This window comes from Heterodontus francisci, chromosome 5, assembly GCF_036365525.1.
Source record: "Heterodontus francisci isolate sHetFra1 chromosome 5, sHetFra1.hap1, whole genome shotgun sequence".
NCBI lineage: Eukaryota > Metazoa > Chordata > Chondrichthyes > Heterodontiformes > Heterodontidae > Heterodontus > Heterodontus francisci.
The window spans coordinates 140,715,869-140,734,675 of record NC_090375.1 but is presented as its reverse complement, the minus strand read 5'-3'; the positions used below and the strand labels follow the sequence as shown (position 1 = coordinate 140,734,675).

The following is an 18,807-nucleotide window of genomic DNA, read 5'->3' as shown; positions in this document are numbered from 1 at the left end:
GGTACTGCCTGTGCGGAGTTTGCAAGTTCTCCCTGTGACTGCGTGGGTTTTCGCCGGGTGCTCCGGTTTCCTCCCACAGCCAAAGACTTGCAGGTTGATAGGTAAATTGGCCATTCTAAATTGCCCCTAGTATAGGTAGGTGGTAGGGGAATTGTGGGGATGTGGTAGGAATGTAAGATTAGTATAAATGGGTGGTTGATGGTCGGCACAGACTCGGTAGGCTGAAGGGCCTGTTTCAGTGCTGTATCTCTAAAAAAAAAACCTTCTCTGCTCTAAGGAGAACAACCTCAGTTTCTCTAGTCTCTCCCTGTAACTGAAGTCTTTCATCCCTGGAACCATTTGAGTAAATCCACTCTTAAGGCCTATGATTTCACTGTAACTTTTAATGATGGTTTCATTTGGCTGGTCCATCACATACATAATTAGTATCTTGATTTTAGCCAAACTAATGCATCGTTCTGTTACTTAACATTTGGAGGTAAATGTAAGCTTGAAACATTGAAGGCTGTTTTTAACCCTGCCAGCTTGGTCCACACCAGTGAATGGGCAATTTGAATCACCCATGAGGCTCATCCACCAATCTCCCAGTCTCTTCCTGCAGGCCTCAATTTTATCCTGCTCTGTTGAGCAGGTGAAAAGGGCACCTGCCGGATACCAAAGTTCTAATGAAAGGTCATTGAGTTTCTCTCTCCACTGATGCTGCCTGACCTGCTGAGTATTTCTAGCATTTCCTGTTTTTATTTCAGATTTCCAGCATCTGCAGTATTTTGCTTCAATACTTTAGTTAATTCTAGTATCAGTCTTGTCAATTTAAACAAAAACAAGAGTTCCGAAGAAGGGTCACTGACCCGAAACGTTAACTCTGCTTCTCTTTCCACAGATGCTGCCAGACCTGCTGAGTGAATCCAGCATTTCTTGTTTTTGTTGTCAATTTAAATGTTTTGTCCATCCCATGTATTAAATAAGATTCCAGTGTATTTATTTGATCTTTCTATCTGGCAAACTGAAACTAAAAAGTCAATGTCATTTTGGAGCATGTTCGGTGCAATTGTTATGCTGGGTGTTCCAGTCACTGACGATGATGAACTCTATGACAAATTTCATTGATTTCTAGTAAACTGGGTTTGGCCAGTGTCAACACATTTCTGAGTAGCTATGAATCCAGGGGACTGTGTAATGTTGTGGATTAGACATTGCTCTTTGAACTCGAGGGCCTCGATTAGAGTTTCGTCTGAATTGATAGATCAAAAGCTCATGTGGAATGAGATCAGACAGTTGTGATCCAGTTCCTAACAGACAGGAAACCCCAACATAAAAGTAAGATTAATTTGCTCTAAATTGACAGTCATGATCAGCGAAGTCACAGGATGACTGGTGTGAGAAATGGGGATAAAGAGCTTTAGTTTGCTTCTAGCCTTGGAGAAATTAATGTGAATACTGGGGGCCTGAAAGAGAAATTGGTCCGTTCTCCAGCATGACCATCCATTACCTTATAAGTACTGTCTTCAATTAAAAATGGTTATTTATAGAAGTTAGACCACTTTTGAGCCATAGTTAGGTCATGAGACCATGGTGCAGAAAACATTTTCTGCATTGAAATGTCTCATTTTAGCAGACAAAATAAATTGCTTATTCAGTCAATTCAATAGTGACTGTTCAGTCTCATAAATTAGAACATTGAAAAATGGCTCTTGTTCTATGCAAACATTATATTACAAACATGCAGTGGATTGTTAACTCCTCGTGATTCTATCCATTGAGTCCTTTGTCATCTTAACATTGTACAATATCTATCATTTACAAATAAGCAAACACGCATTATTTCTTGATCACAATCATGGGAACTAAATTTCTCCATTCTACTGCTATATCTTCGGTCAAAAGTTGGCAGAAATTTTGTCTATGTGGGGAAATATAGTTTCTAGTAAAGTTTCGATGATTAAGTGGGAGAAGCCCCATAAAATTTTAGCCCCTTCAATCTTCATTAATGGCCTAATATATTAACAAAGCGTATATTTCTGTCGGGCTTGCATTGCGAGGTACTGTGTGTAAAATAGCAGACTAAAAGTTGAACCTAAAATACTTATGGTTTTAACAAAATGGAGTGATTATAAAGACTATACGTAGAAAATTGGGATCATTTGCACCCGTTTTGTCACAAGTGTTCTTATTGCTCCAAAATTGCAACCACAGTACTCACATAGACTATTGGGGTGAATTACATCAGACGCCACATTAGTGATGGTGTTAGCATGTGTACAATAAATGGGCACTGGAGGTATGCAGAACAGGCAAATCATGGCATCAGTTAGCGTGCAATGCTGATTTGATGCCAGCAGTGCCATTTTAGTGCTCAATGCTCCAGCTAATGCTCCCTCTTAACCTTGCACAGCTTAACATGTGTTCAGTGCAGGAAGAACTACCCCCACCACCCAGAACCCAGCAGTATTTCAAGGAATCATCAACTACTTACAGACCAGTTGCTGGTTGAGTTCTTTTGGTTGTTGCTTTGATTCTACAAGTGTTTGGTGCTTTCTATAGTTCTGTTAAGTTATAAAAGTTTACAGGGAGTGGTCTGGCAAGTGCTCAAGGAGTATCGCTAACTTCATGACATCTGTACAAACCAATTCCTCCCAGATATGGGTGCACAAGGAGGCATTCTCCTTGGAATACAACATGGCTTAGAGAATGATCAGAGGCCAAGCAGAGCAAGAGGTTGAGAAGGACTCTCAGCAGGAGGCCATTTCCACCGAGGGTGCTTAGGGAGCAATATGACTACCTGAACCTCAGCGAGGAGCGGTGTGAGATGTTTACGCTTTAGTCAGAACATCCAGACTGAAATCTGTCAACTGCTGCAACCGTAACTGCACCCTCAGAGGAGGGCAAGGACCACATTGCCAGTGGCAGTAAAGGTGATCATGGCGATGGACTTTTATGCATCTGGCTTCTTCCAGACTGGAGCTGGAGACATTTGCAACATCTCACTGTTTGCATAAGGGAGTTCACTGAGGTTCTCTGGCCGGAATTTTACTTTGGATGGGAGGCTCCACCCACCAGCTGAAAAGTCGCGGCGAGCCCAGTTCTGCTGGGCCTGAGGAGCCAGGCTGGGAATCTTTGCTCCCAAGGCCCTTAATTGGTTTTGGGCTGGACTTCTACCTCCTTGAGGCAGGAAGTCCCGCTTAATGGTGCTGTCAGCCAATCATTAGGCTGGCAGCTCTTAGTCCCAGCGGCACCACTGGGAGTGGTGTCCACTGTTGGGACTGCACCCAGCCATCGGAGGCAAGAGGAAGGATGGCCCCGGAACTCGGGTAAGTTTTTAGGGCCTTGCCAGGGACGATCGGCCGGGCCTTGGCGATGCAAGGGGGGGGAGTGGTCAGTTGGGGTGGGGGGGGTGGGGTTAGTGTTGTGTGTTGGTGGCAGTTAGGGCTTCGGGGGTGGCCCTCCGTAGGGCACAGGGTGTCCGATCAGGAGGACCTGCCCCTGCCCGCAAGAAGGCCGCCTGGTTTTACCAGGTGGGGTTCTTGGGGCCTTTGCCATCCGGCTGCCACAGGTAAAATACCTGCAGCACCGGGAGGGGGCCCTTAAGTGGCAGTTAATTTGCCACTGAAGGGCCTTGATTGGCCTGGGGCAGGCGTACCATTTCCCACCGCCGCCACTGCCCCATGTAAAATTGTAGCAGGGGCAGGAGGGGGTCGGGAACCTAACCCCCACCTCCCACTCAATTTTACGTGCCGCCCCCACCATTTTGCTCGTTAGGAGGCTATAAACTCTGGCCTCTATTCATTGAGAGCTAACAACATTTCATTCGCTCTTGCTAGAGACAAGCAGGTGGGAGTGATTTCATGGTTTTGCTAGGATTGCTGACTTTCCCATGTTGCAGGATGTCATTGACTGCATGTATATCACTTTGCGGGCAGCTCACGTCACCTCTGCCCTGGACCAGAAGCAAAAGAGATTCCACTCCTTCAATGTCCAGTTCATGTGTGACCATAGGCAGAAAATCATGCAGGTCAATGCCCAGTATCCTGGCAGCAGTCGTGATGCTTTCACTCTGTGCTAGTCTTCTGTGCCATCTGCATTAGAGCTACCATGGCAAACCAAAGCATGGCTACTGGGTGACAATAGTTATCTGCCAATGACGTGGCTGCTGACTATGGTGTGCAATCTATACATACAACAGAAGCCATGCTGCCACATGAAATGTGATCGAGCGGACCATTCTGGAGGAGCCCTGCAGTACTTGGCAGAGTGGTTGTAAAGATTCAGGGTGATCTTCTTCATGCTACACAACCTCCCCACCTTGAGGTATCAACCCTTGCCGTGAGCTATATGGTGAGCAGCTGAGCAACAGGATCATGAGGATGAAGAGGAGCATGAGCAGGAGGACAATGAAGAGGAAGAAGAGAGGTGCCATCCTAGATAGCCCCATTCTGGCTGGGCATGTCCGTGAAGAACTCATCCAAGTGCAATACCAATCACCCCAACCCCAATTCTTCATTCACCAACAGTACCACATCTTACCTTCCCTCTATCACTGACCATTGCAATGTCCGTCTGGCCACAGTGCACCACAGAATAAACATTCCAAATCAAATTTGTAAATGATGTCATTCCATATTGTATTCAAAAGTATACTAATCACCCTTATGCATTCCCTTAGTACCTGTCTTCCATGTGCCTTTGCCTGCCCTAGTGCTCCTCTGCAGTGCTATCCCAGTGGCTGCAGCATTACTGGCAAAAGGCTGTTGACTATCAAAGGGGGAGACTGCAGAATGCCTTGCAGAACAATCTTGAGTAGCTCTTTGCCTAGAAAGTCTGGCATTGGTCCACACTATAGTGGCCTGGGCAGCAGCAGTATGGGTTAGTTTACGGACAGGCAAAAGCCAGGGCACTGACAGAATGGCAGCAATGGGAGGACGAATGTTTTTATTCTGAAAGAGGACAGCAGGTTTGTGCTCTATGTAGCCAGTGCCACTCCTCTTGGGTGGCCTAAAGCAGAACATGCGTGCAACCTTGCCCTCCGTTGTGCTGGCACCTGCACTATTCTTGCATTCTGCCCTGGTTGCTACTCATGCTTTGTGTCTCACCATGTGCAGATCCCGCCTCTATGCTCTCCTCTAAGATACGGATGGTGCCAGTATCTGAGCTGGTGGCTGTTTGAATGAACTCGAGTGACACTGCATCTTGATCATCACTGTCTTCTTGCTGTTCCTCCACTGCAGTTTTTGGTATATGAAAGGAGAAAGGCACAAGCATAGGTTGTGATGTGGGGAGTGGGGGAGGGGGGAATAAGAGATGCCTGCTTACATCATCTTCAGCATGTAAATCAGAAGAGATTGTCGGATAATGTGGAGGTGGGATATGAGAAGGAGGATTAGGTACGAGGATACCGTCATCTTTAATGGTTTCAGCCCTGCTTTTGGCCACAGCCTGAGCAATAGGTCTCCCAATAATGAGTAGCACCATCTCCTCCATGGGGAACAGGACATGCAGGTCTTTCCCACTCTGGTTATCTCCGCAGCCTCTGGTTGTGTGCCAAGTTGCCCTGCCAGAGAGAGGGAAGTGTGCCAGTGAGTGTAATACAATCTGTTTGGGTGATGTGGTTAAATAGCTGGCAGTGTGTGTGCATGTTGTGAGATGTGGGTGTGAGGCTTGCAGCAGTGCTAAATATGTGAGAGTGAAGTGAAGTATATGAGTGTCAGCCACGTGTGCTGATTGTTAAAAACTATTGGTAGGTGAGTGATGGGTGTTTGGTGAAGTGAGCAGTGTCAGAGGCTAGTATTACAGTTGCTAATTTGTGGCATTTGAAGATAGATTCACAGACCTTGACCACTCAAGTGAGGTTATTGAACTTCTTGCGACACTGCCTCCCAGGTTCTTGCGGCTTCACTCCTGACCTTCATGGCTATCTGCTCCCACTTCCTTTAGATCGTGTACCTGGAAGGCCTCCTGTGGGTACTGGACATCTCTCCTCCTTTCCACACTCTCCACCTAGGCCTCCAGTGCAGTGCCTGAAAACCTTGGAACCCACTGTCTCTTGTGTTGTGCTATTATTTAACATTTTCCAGGTTGGATTCATTTCCTGCACCACTGTCAGCATCTGCTCCAGTCGCATTGCGCCTCTCCTGTAAGCAGTGCAGGCTTGCTTTAACTGGTGCTAGCCACTCAATATTGGTTCCCTGCTGAAGTGTCCAGCCAATCAACAGCACGGTTAACACTCACTGGATAATGAAATAATTGAAATGGGCAGGTAGCATGACGTTGGCTTGTTGCCTGCATTGCAATCAACGGGCAATAATTAATTATGCATCATGATGGGGCTATCAGATAGTAAGTTTGTACAGGTTTAAATATGAAGTATGACCATTTAAGCCAGAAATCAACATCATTGCCCATCAAAACCGAGCATGAGTCAGGTCAGGCAAGGTAGGGAAAAATGAATGGAAAAATTACTTTGTAAATTTCATCTGTAATATTTAGAACATAATTCTGATTACTAGTATGTTGTCTTCCTAACCACTAAACATAATGAGGTATCATTTCCTCCAATTGCTAATAAATGAAAAAGTCCTTGAAAATGAAAAATCGGTTCCCCATTTTATATTTGCACCAACTTTTTACTCACGTAGTTGGACAAAGAAAGATATGCCCAAATGTTCATTAGAGGATGGATCAATTTGGAACTACTGTTGGGCTCAGTCTTCATTTTGTATTTTTTTCTTGCATAGAGTTGCAAAGCAGTACTTGTGGAAATCCTGGTGTACCACATGGAAGCATCGTTCATGGCACAAGCTTTGATGTTGGAGACAAGATCACATACTCCTGTGTGAATGGCTATATCCTGGATGGACATCCTCAACTCACCTGTATGGCCAGCTCAGGGAATACTGCATCATGGGATTTTCCTGTTCCCATTTGTAAGGGTAAGTAAAATGAATTTCACCAAGGCTTTAATTTACTACTTGAGAAATCTGGAAGAAATACTCACGATTTGCTAACTTTGTTTATTGCTGTCAATTGCATTTCATGCAATTTTATTTTCTTACATTAAATTATTACCCTGTAAACAAGTGCTTTAGATTGAAGTAAATCTTTCCCTTCCAACCTAAACATTTTGGCAGATGTTGGGTACCTTATTAAAAGGCAGAATTTGAATCCTGAATCTGCACGACAGAATTTATTGCTGAGATTATATTGTTTTTGTTTTGTATGAACTGTTTTATTTTGTGATGTTATGAGTTGTATATTTGATACTGGAGACTGTAGCTTAGATTTGTCCTCACACACAATCAATGAAACAAGGGAGCAATGGAAATGTAATAATGTTGAAAATATGTATTCAAGGTCACAAACCTTTGTTAACTATGATTTGAATACAGGCTCCATTATTTGTCCAAATTTGTAAAAAAAAAAATCCCTACTCATAATTTTGCTTAGGGGTTTAGAATTTTGTTGGTGAGTTATTGATATTTACTGATTTCTCTCATTGTTTTAAAATCTTCCAGAAATTTAAATAGTTTACTTTTAATTTTGTTGTAAATGGTGTGACTGAACTTGATGAGAAGAAACAAAAGAATTTGAATTTTACATGTTACTACAGATTAGTAAAAAACTTGCTCTGAGACTCTTGGCCATCAAACTGTAAACTTTCAGTGACATGTCAGGGCCAAGTTATTTCCTCAATTACATGGTGAACTACAGAGTGAACGTTATCAAATTCTTGATCTGCTTTTGCATTTTTACTTCAAGGAATTATTTTTATGTTGCAGAAAATATACTGAAACAGAATAACTTTTCCAATGCAATATGGTTGTCATTAATGTTTTTTGACAATATGTTGCTAGAATAATGAAATGGAAGATGATGAAAGCAAAAGACACTAATTATTCGAATCTTTTTGAGCGAGAATAAAGTCAACTTTAAGGCTGTGGTATCAGTTTAAGTAATACTTCTGAGTTGCTAAATCTAAGGCCTGGATTTTATCCCAGCGACTGGGTCCTGGTGGCAGGTCAGAAGGCAGGGGTATGCATCTCGGCCCTCCGTCAGATCACTTTTGGAATTTCACTACCCGCCGTTGAGGACGCTGTCCCTTTAAGAAAGGAGCTCCCGCCTCCAGAACTGCCATGGGCCTCAACACCAGGAAGGCCTGACCCAATATTGCCGGCGGCAGCAAGGCCTCGTGACAGCCCCTCGTACCCCCCTCCCCGGGTGACGTGAGCCAAATCTGCATATTTTTAAAAATGTAAATGAATGAATAAATGATTTATCCACTCTCGCTGTCCATTCCGGGCCAATATTGGTGCCAATGGCTGGCACTTCCACACCTTTGGATCTCCATCTGGAGATCCGAGGCTGAATACTGGTGAGGAAAGGGGAGCAGGTAAGTTTTTCAGTGCGGGGCGGCGGGAGCGGGGTCAGATTAATTTCTTTGGTCTAGGGGTGGTGGGAAGGGGTAAAGTTTAAAGTTGGGGAAGGTTGGCAGCACAAGGTAAGTGTTTTGGGCGGGTGGAGAGAGCAGGTAATTATTTCTATGCTTATTGAGGGGGTGGTAGTGGGAGAGTTTCAGGATCACTTTATGTATGTATTTAAAATGAGTTTTCATTTAAAGATTTAAATTGCAATGTAGGGCTCAAAACCCTTCAAAAATGCTGCTGGCGCCTGCGCGGTCGCGCCTGTCGCCATCAGTGGGGATGGACCGTCTGCCCCCTCCACGTCATTGGGGGGTGGGGGCGGTCCATGAGCCGCTGCCTTTAATATCACGGCGGCTCCGCGATGTGCAGTCCATGCGGGTCGGCGGCAAAAATGTAAAATCCAGCCCATTATCTTAACATACAACCAATCACAACAGCATCTGATAGGTAGTTGGATGTTGTAACAGCTACTGCTGTAGATCAAGAAAAACAGAATGTCTAAGTATCATATTTGAAGTAAAAATTAAATATTACATTTTTTTTTTATTTTCAAATAACCACTTTTTTTTTTCTTGCTTTTAAAAAATGTTGTATTACTAACGAGATTTGGCTTGCTGGACTGTCTGTCTGACCCCTCTTAATTGTCAGATAAATGTGTTTTTATTAAGTTATAAAACATTTGCAAAGTATTTTCAAGCTTGTTAGGGGAGATTACACTTTATAACATGACCATACCTTAGGTTGGGTCACTTGACATAGTTAATTTGTAAAATAGAGGTGAGAGTAGTTAACTGTTCCCCAGTCAAAGACAAAATCATTTTGTGAAATAGAATAATTATATAATCAGTACTGAAAGATTTTTTTCCCAAGTGCTCCGTTTTTTGGTTCTAACTTAACAACAAGAATGGCTACTGGACATGGTAATTCTCCCATTAGTTTACTTTTCCGCTTACTATGTATTTGATATCTAGATCACATATACAGAGAATACCACTACCAAGTCCTAAAAGATTACTCTTAAAATAGCTGCCAGGTGATATGCCAGTGCTTTTGCTATACCATCAATTGGCAGCCAAGTTTGCTCCTCCATCAGATGCCCTTTTCAGCATTACATTTCAGATAGGTTTTGGAGAAGACATTTTACAGTGAGTTCCATATTTCACTATGAAATGCAGTTGTTAGTTTGAATTTATAAAACACATCTTTTCTCTCAGGAGTGGGCAAACAGCTCTGAAGAGAGGTGAAATCCACTTCACATCATAATGGGTGGCATTAGACCACCCTTCATGTTTACAATGGTGCCCTCAATGGAGAGTCTTCTAAAATGGTAACCAGAGCTTGGAAAGTGAAAGGGAAAGAAAGTCAAGTAAGCCAGGTTGACAAGTTATTGAACAAAAAGATATTTAATGAGCATGAAATTATTTTTACACTGTATATATTTGAGGCATGCGTGGTGTAAAATCAACATTTTTTGATTGTTTATAAAATATATCATTCTGTACAAGAGAATTAGCACCATGGGTGAGAGCACAGTGTAATAATTCTATTATAGATCAAAATTAGATTCATTATGCTTAGGCTGACCATTTCAAATATTGCATTACTTATGGATTTAAATGGAATATTTTTCTCAAAAATGCTATAGAGATGTAAATAACTTTAATAATATTAAAGCATCAATATGCCTAAAAATAAGATCAAACTAAACTGATTACATGAAGTCTGGAGAAGGAGGGATGCCTTGTATCCATTTGGGTGAGAGGGTGGGATGCCAACTCGCTCTTGTTGCCCTTCAGTCCTTCTCTCCTGCAGCAGCTGATGCTACTCTGCCTGGCCTCATGGCCTCCTCCCATTCCTTGCCCAGTCCAAGGGGAACCCCTAGCAAGATCCCCATGACTAAGCACTCCCTTTCTCCTGCTGACTCCTGTAGGGTGGAGTAGCAAATTATTTGTTTATTTTAGGTGAGGTCTTCAGAGAATTTCCAGAATAAATGTTGCTCGAGTGTCAGTAAAATCTTGACAAAGTGTTCCAGAAAGTCTCCCAATTTGTTTCAAAGGTCCTATTCACAACTCCAACAACAATGACCATGACATGGTAATTATCCATTTAAGTGGTAAGCATCCCTTGACATAATGCTTGCAATCAGCATCAATACCATGTTTACTCCCCAACAGTTGTCTTTCTGTTCGGAGAGGACATTAGTTGAAGCACTAACCGCCAAAATGCCATGCCGCGTCTTTAGTGAGTGCTAGCATTTTAGGTGGGAACCAGCTGTTCAACAAACCTGTGGTCGGCCATTCCTAATACTGCCTTCAACTCTTTGACCAAGATGACTTCTTGCGCTAAACATTGTCTAAATTGGCATTTCAGCTGTTATGATCCTGTAGTTTTTTTTTCTGGTAAGAATGCAGTTTGTCTTTAAGGTTGGAAAAGAGCCGTACTGCTTTAAGGCAGCAAGCTCTAAAGACTGAGTCAAAGAGTGCATTCTTGTTGCCTTGGGCACAGCCATTCGGAGACTGCGATTCAAAGGGTGCAATCTCGTTGCCTTGGATATAGCCACTTGGACTGAGCATTGAGAGATACATTTGTTACAATTCAATTTTGAAATGGCTTATAGTGCAAACAGTCTGTTCTAACAGGAAGAAACAGAGAGACAGCTGTGTGTTAACACCTGAAAGGAGAAACAGACCATTTAAACTGAAGGAAGAGAATTTAGTCTATTTATTATTACCTCTCAAAATTCGAAAAAAAAGTGAAGCCAAAACAGATCTCTGATAATTTAAACTGAAGGAAGGGAAGTTAGACTGTGACAATCTTTTATCCCTCAAAAATTCTAAAGCCAAATTGATTCATTTAAAACGTGTTTTCAAGTCGTTAATTGTGGAAATTCTTCGCTGGAGAAGGAAAGCATCACTTACTGCTGGAATTAGACTACGGACTGTGCTGCTGTTGAAGAACCTTTTTTCTCCCCCATCGGACGGCTGTGAGGACTTTAAGCAACCTTGAAATTTTCATCTCCGGCAGGAGTGTAAATTTGAAAGGACTCTAATGTTTTCGATTTTAAATGTTGTTTATGTCTTAGTAGTGTTTAAGAATTTAGTTTTTCTAATTAACCAGTTAATTTGTTGATTTAAAGACACCTGGTTTGGTTAGCCTCATTCGGTAGTTAATATATGGTACAATTTGTCTGGGTCTTTCTTTAATTTAGAAAGTTAAAAATGATAAGCTAGGCGATCTGTGGAGGGACGGGATTGAATTAACAGTGTGTTTCTCCCACCACAATCAGAATCGTATTATTTTGATTGGGGGCTTTGACTGAAGTGGTCGGTCGTAACACAACCTAAGACACCATCTTGCCCATGTCTTTATCTCTTTAGTGCCTAAAGTATTTGACGAAAATTGCCACCTCTGGCTACATTGATTCTAAAGAATTTTACAACAATCACAGTTGTATCCCTTTTAAACTCCAAACTGGGGACTTCGCTGATGAACCTAAAGCACATTTCCAATGGCTAATGTTTATGCAACTGAATTATAATATCATTCAAGGTCACTTAGAAATGGTTTCTTCAGGCACAGTAGAGGTCTGGGCAATTTATAATGCCCTGGATTGTTCACCATGGGATTGAATATGTATTTGTAAGTCTCTGAGAATGCCAACTAGAATTACAAGGCTACTGCTTATGCTGAAAGATCCCAAATCATTGGTGTGTTGAAGAGGAGTGAAATTATCCTTTTCTGGGTATGTTTGAAGTATAATTGATTATGAAGTGTGGTGGTAGATTTTCATTTCTAATTCTACGTCATACTGTTTATTCATCTGTGCATTTTATAATTGCAAGTTTGATTATGTCCAGTGATGCAGCCTATGTTTGCATTCTAAATTCTAAACTCAGGTTTGTCTCACTGGATTTTTTAATCAAAATGCAAAGGGCTGGATTTTACGCCGGGCGGATGGGAGCTGGCCACTGACGTAAAAGTCGGTGGCGAACCCACTTCTGCCCAGCCTGGGGATCTGATCCGCATTTTACGGGTCCCCGGGCTTTAATTGTTCTGAGGCGGGACTTCCACCCGCTTGAGGGAGTAAGTCCCGCCTCATTGAGCTGTAGGCCAATCATCGGGCTGGCAGCTCTTAATCCCAGCAGCGGTACCGGGAGAGGTGCGACTGCTGGGACTGCAGTCCAGCCGAGGACATGGAACCGGGACTGGAGGTAAGTTGGGTTTGCCTCGCCGGGCAGATCGGTCACGGCCTGGCGAGGCAAGGGTGGTCGTTCGGTGGGAAGGGGGGGGCGTCTCGGGGCCTGGGGGTGGTTGGGGAAGCGGGGGCGGCCCTCAATCGGGTACCCTGTGCCCGATTGTCAGACCCCCCTCCCCAGGTGCATTGAGAGGCCACCTAGTATCACTGGGCGGCCTTTCACACCCACCGGACGACTGCTTGCCACGGGTGAAATACCCGTGGAGGTGGGCGAAGGCCCTTAAGTGGCCGTTAAGTCGCCACTTCAGGGCCTTGATTGGCCTGGGCGGGTGAACCATTTCTCCCTCGCTCCCGCAGCCCATGTAAAGTGGGGTGGAGGTGGGAGCGGGTCAGGACGGCCTTCAGGAGCCTCCCACTCAATTTTACACCACCCACCCCACCCCTAAGGGCACCATCCGGCTCGCTGGGGTGACATAAAACACCTTATGTCGTGAACAAGATGATGCTAAGACTTGCTTTCATAAGTCTAGGGCCACAGAATTTAGTTCTGTAGCACTTGCTTTTTGCACAACGGGTACCATTGTGGGTGTAAAATGGTGTCCAAGCTGCACAGTCCAGATGCCATTTTGGAGAGGGCGTTAGCACGTGTGTTCGGAGCATGTGTCAGAAGTAGTCAGAGTAGGCAGATCGGGACGTCAGTCAGTGTGTAATGTGTACTACCATTTTTGACTTGAATGCTCCAGCTAATGCCTCTCTTAACCTTGCACAGATGAACATGTATTCAGCAGCTGGAAGGACCCCACCACCAGTGCTATTTAAAGGGATCATCAACTATTTTCAGGTTATCTGATGATTGATTTCTAATGGCTGTTGCTGACTCAGTGGAAACACAATGAGTATTTTACTGCTATTTAAGTCAGTGAAGTCGACAGGAAGTGGTGTTGCCCCTGGTAAAAGCCTTGGTTCCCACTTCAGATGTTCTGCTCAGACCACTTGATCCCAGTCATGGGTGCTGTAGTTACTATCCCCCTTGGTCTGAAACATGACAGGGAGATAGAACACAGTCAACACCAAGGACAAGCTTCTCGAAGACAGAGCAATAGGAGGGAGAGAAGGACTCTGAGCAGGAGGCCATATCCATCTAGGATCTTCTGGGAGCAATTCTCTTACCTCAACCTCAGCAAGGAACAGTGTGTGCAACTTCTGTCCTTTATTAAGGAGGTGCTTGCTGAAATCTGCCACCTGTGCAGGCAGATCTGCTGCCTCAGAGCAGGGCAAGGCTGTTCTCCTCAGAGAAGAGAAGGTTCACAGGAGATTTGATAGAAGTGTTCAAAATCATGAGGGGTCTAGATAGAGTTGCTAGGGTGAAACTGTTTCCATTGGCAGAAGGGTTGAGAACCAGAGAATAATGATTTAAGGTGATTGGCAAAAGACCCAAAGGGAATGTTAGGAAAAGCTTTCTTTTATACAGTGAGTGGTTGGGATCTGGAATGCACTGCCTGAGAGTGTGATGGAGGCAGATTCAAACATGATCTTCAAAAGGGAATTGTATAATTATATGAAGAGAAAAATTTTGGAAGGCTACGAGGAAAAGTAGGTGCCTGGGACTAGCTAAGTTGCTCTTGCAGAGAGACAGCACGAACACGAAGGGCCATATGGCCTCTTTCTGTGCTGCAACCATTCTATGATTCTAAGTTGCTGTAAAGGTGACTGTGGCCATGAACAACTTCATGTCGGGCTCCTTCCAGGCTGGAGCAGTGACATCTCTAACACCGTGAAGTTCGCTGTCTACTGCTCTATCAGGGAGGTCACTGACACTCTGTCTGCCAGGAGAGCAGAATACATTGCATTGTCTCTTTCTACAGAGAAGAAGTTGGAGCAAGCATGTGGCATCACCAAGATAGCAGGGTCCCATTGACTTCACACATGACACTTTGTGGGTGCAACATCAAAATGCAGATATATACTGAAACCACAAAGGGTTTCACTCCCTGAATTTGCAGCTGGTGTGTGGCCATGCTCAGCACATCATGCAGGTGAATACCCAGTGTCCTGGCAGGAGTCATGATGCCTTTAGTCTGTGCCAGTCCACTGTACCATCAGTATTTGAGTCAACAAGTCAAACCAGAGGGTGGCTGCTGGGTGACCAGCTGGCTCACGACTCTGGTATGGCAACCCAAGTGCACATGGGCAGCATGTATATAACAAAAGCCATGCTGCAACACAAAATGTCATTGAGTAGATAATGGGGGCGCTTAAGTAATGCTTCCACTACCTGGATCTCTCTGGAGGAGCCCTGCAGTAATTACCAGAGCATGTGTCCCAACTCATGATGGTCCACTGTATTAAAAACAAGAAATGTTGGAAATACTCAGCAGATCTGGCAGCATCTGTGGAGAGCATAGCAGAGTCAACGTTTCAGGTCAGTGACCCTTCTTCAGAACTGAAAGTGCATTGATGATGGAAGGTTGCTGACTTTGAGTGGGGGAGACTGCAGATGGCCTTGCAGGATGAGCTTGAGCAGCTCTGGGTCTTGAGGGCCTGTCTTTGGATTTCACCACTGCGTCATGGGTGACAGCAGTCTGGGCTGGCTGGCTGACAGGCAACAGCATGGGCATTGGCCAGTGTTTCCTCTAAGATGCATGCATACGTGTGCGCACAGCAATCTGGAAGGTACCTCACTGCTCACAAGTCATTCCATGGAAGATACTGGAGGTGCACGACCACATAATAATTTAAAGGCCCTTGCCTTTGAAATAGACAGGACGCAGACAACAAAGAACATTTTGAGAGACCATTGGTACTGGTGGAGTGTCTGTGGTGGGAAGATGAATGCTTTCATACTGGAAGCAGAAAGCAGGTTCGGGCTCCACAGAACCTCTGCCACTTCCTCAGGACAGTGCCTCACCAATTGTATTAACCTGTTGGAGAATATATTGATGGGCTGCTGAGAGACCCTGCAAGCCCCTTTGAGCACTGTTATTCATAGCCATGACGGCAGCAGTCTGAGCTTGCATGGCAACAAGCTGAACTTGCATGACTTCAGTCTGAGCTTCCACTGCAGCACTCAGCTATTGGGTGACTTCTGCTTGTGCTGCAATGGAAGCTGAGACAATAGCCATCAGACACTGCATTGTGGTTCAGTTTGCAAGTGTCTCATGCAGCTGACCACCACTTCAACACTAGAAAGGATAGGCTGCAAGCTCTACTCGAAGTCCTGTGCCATGTTGGTGTCAGGGGTCAGTAATGTGTTCGTACATGGACACCAGTGTATGTGGTAAACAATTTTGGGGTCCGTGACTGGTAATTTCACAGATGAGAAATTTCGCACTGGCTCCTTCAGACCGGCTTTTTAAAAAAATCGCAAATGTCAGTTTCACAGCTGACAGGTGCTGAGCAGAACAGTGCTTCCAAACTCCTGACAGATTTGAGGTTTTCTGGCGGGTTCCAATTTTTTATTAAAAGTCCACTGGAAAGCCGTAAAGCTGTCCAAAGTTCAAAAGCGTTGTTCCCATTCTCAGCAATGGTTAGAGAAAAAGCGAGGAGGGGGAAGAGAGAGAGAGAAAGGGTATGGGAAGAGAGAGAGAGTGGTGGTAATGGAGAGAGAGAAAGAATGGGGGTACAGAGAGAGAGTGTGGGGTAGAGAGAGTGAGAGAGTGGGGGTACAGAGAGTGGGGGTACAGAGAGTGAGGGTACAGAGATAGAGTGGGGGAGAGAGAGCGTGTAAGAGGGAGAGAATCGGGGAAAGAGAATGGGGAAGAGAGAATGAGTGGGGGGCACAAAGAGCAAGAGAGTGGAAGGTACAGAGAAAAAGAGTGGGAGAGAGAGAAAGAGTAGGGGGTACAGAGAGAGAGAGTGGGAGAAAGAGTGGAGTGCACAGAGAGAGAGAGTAGGGGGGTACAGAGAGAGAGTGGGAGAGACAGAGTGGAGGGTAAAGTGAGAGAGAGAGGTGGGGGGACAGAGAGTGGGGGGTACAGAGAGAGAGAGTGGAGTGAGAGAGAGAGAGGTGGGGACAAAGAGAGTGTGAGAGAGAGAGGTTGGGGGGGGGGGTCAGAATGCATGGACAACACAGAAGGGGACAACACAGAAGGGGAATGACACAGATGGAAGCAACAACATAGAGGGGGTGAGTGACAGACACAGAGAGAGGGAGAAAGAGACAGACAGACAGAGAGAGAGAGGAGGGAGGGAGAGCAATCAAAATCACTCCCGACAGATGGACATCTATCCGGAATACTCTACATCACTATACAAGTGTGCGGGCAGACGTTGAAAATAAAGAGAGAAATAAATAACTGCCTCCTTTTCACTATGGACGTCCAATCTCTCTACACCTCCATCCCCCACCAGGACGGTTTGAGGGCTCTCCGCTTCTTCCTTGAACAGAGGCCTAAACAGTCCTCATCCACCACCACCCTCCTCCGCCTGGCTGAACTTGTTCTCACTTTGAACAACTTCTCCTTCAACTCCACTCACTTCCTTCATGTAAAAGGTGTTGCATTGGGTACCCGCATGGGCCCAAGTTATGCCTGTCTTTTTGTGGGATATGTCGAACATTCCTTGTTCCAGTCCTATTCAGGCCCCCTCCCCCAACACTTTTTCCGGTACATTGACAACTGTATCGGTGCCGTTTCTTGCTCCTGCCCCGAACTGGAAAACTTGATCAGCTTTGCTTCTAATTTCCACCCTTCTCTCACCTTTACATGGTCCATCTCCGACACTTCCCTTCCCTTCCTTGACTTCTCTGTCTCCATCGCTGGGGATAGGCTGTCTACTAATATCCATCATAAGCCCACTGACTCCCATAGCTACCTCCACCACACTTCTTCACACCCTGCCTCCTGTAAGGACTCCATTCCATTCTTCCAGTTTCTCCATCTCCAACGCATCTGCTCTGATGATGCAACCTTCCATGACAGTGCTTCTGATATGTCTTCCTTTTTCCTCATCCAAGGATTTCCCCCCCATTGTGGTTGACAGGGCCATCAACTGTGTCCGGCCCATTTCCCACACCTCTACCCTCACCCCTTCCCCTCCCTCCCAGAACCGTGACAGGGTTCCCCTTGTCCTCACTTTCCACCCCATCAATCTCCATATCCAAAGGATCATCCTCCGCCATTTTCGCCACCTTCAGCACGATGCCACTATCAAAAGCATCTTCCCCCACCCCCCTCCGCCCGCACCCCTCATCCCGTCAGCATTCCGAAGGGATCGTTCCCTCCGCGGCACCCTTGTCCACTCCTCCATTATCCCCACCACCTCATCTCCTTCCCCTGCAATCACAGGAGGCATATTACCTGCCCATTTACCTCCTCTCTCCTCGCTATCCCAGGCCCCAAACACTCTTTTCAGGTGGAGCAGCGATTTACTTGTACTTCTTTCAATGTAGTATACTGTATTCGCTGCTCACAATGTGGTCTCCTCTACGTTGGGGAGACCAAATGCAGACTGGGTGACTGCTTTGCGGAACACCTCCGCTCAGTCCGAAAGTATGACCCCAAGCTTCCTGTTGCCTGCCATTTCAACACCCTACTCTCATGCTCACATCTCTATCCTGGGATTGCTGCAGTGTTCCAGTGAACATTAATGCAAGCTCGAGGAACAGCATCTCATTTACCGATTAGGCACACTACAGCCTGCCGGACTGAACATTGAGTTCAATAATTTCAGAGCATGAAGGGCCCCCCCTTTTACTTGTATTTTTAGTTATTTTTTTATTTTTTCTCAATATTTTTTTTGTATTTATTTTATTGGCTGGACACTTTATATATACAGATTCATTGCCCCCATGTCCATGGCTGAGTCAATAATTTTGTCAAATGTCCATGGTTCAACATGTCAGTGCCTATCTCTGGTTAGTGCCTAACTCCTCCATGCTCCTAGACAGTGATAGCAAGCACTAAGCATTTCTGAGTGTACAAATATCAGACTTTTCCAGTATGCCACCCCATCAAACTGCTCATTTGAGTCCTCTGCAGCAGAACACGTGCAACATCGCCCTTCAATCAGCTGGCATCTGTGCTTCCCATTCCCCTGTACTGGCTATAGCCCACTCATGCCTGGTGACCCACCATGTGCAAATCCTGCCTCTATGCTACCCTCTAAAGTACATGCAGTGCCAGCGTCTGAGTTGGTGGCTGTCAGTGAGATTGAATGATGGTGTTTCAGCATCAACAGTGTCATGAGTCTCTTCCTCTTGCA

General features: G+C 45.0%; 1 protein-coding gene across 1 annotated transcript in view; it reads left to right on the top strand.

The window, feature by feature from the left end:
• Nucleotides 1–18,807, top strand: part of csmd3b (CUB and Sushi multiple domains 3b) — a 2,327,439-nt gene that overhangs the window by 849,927 nt on the left and 1,458,705 nt on the right. Inside the window, exon 4 of the mRNA XM_068032163.1 lies at nt 6,729–6,923. Within this exon, the coding sequence (XP_067888264.1) occupies nt 6,729–6,923 (195 nt within the window). The remainder of the gene's footprint in view (nt 1–6,728; nt 6,924–18,807) is intronic.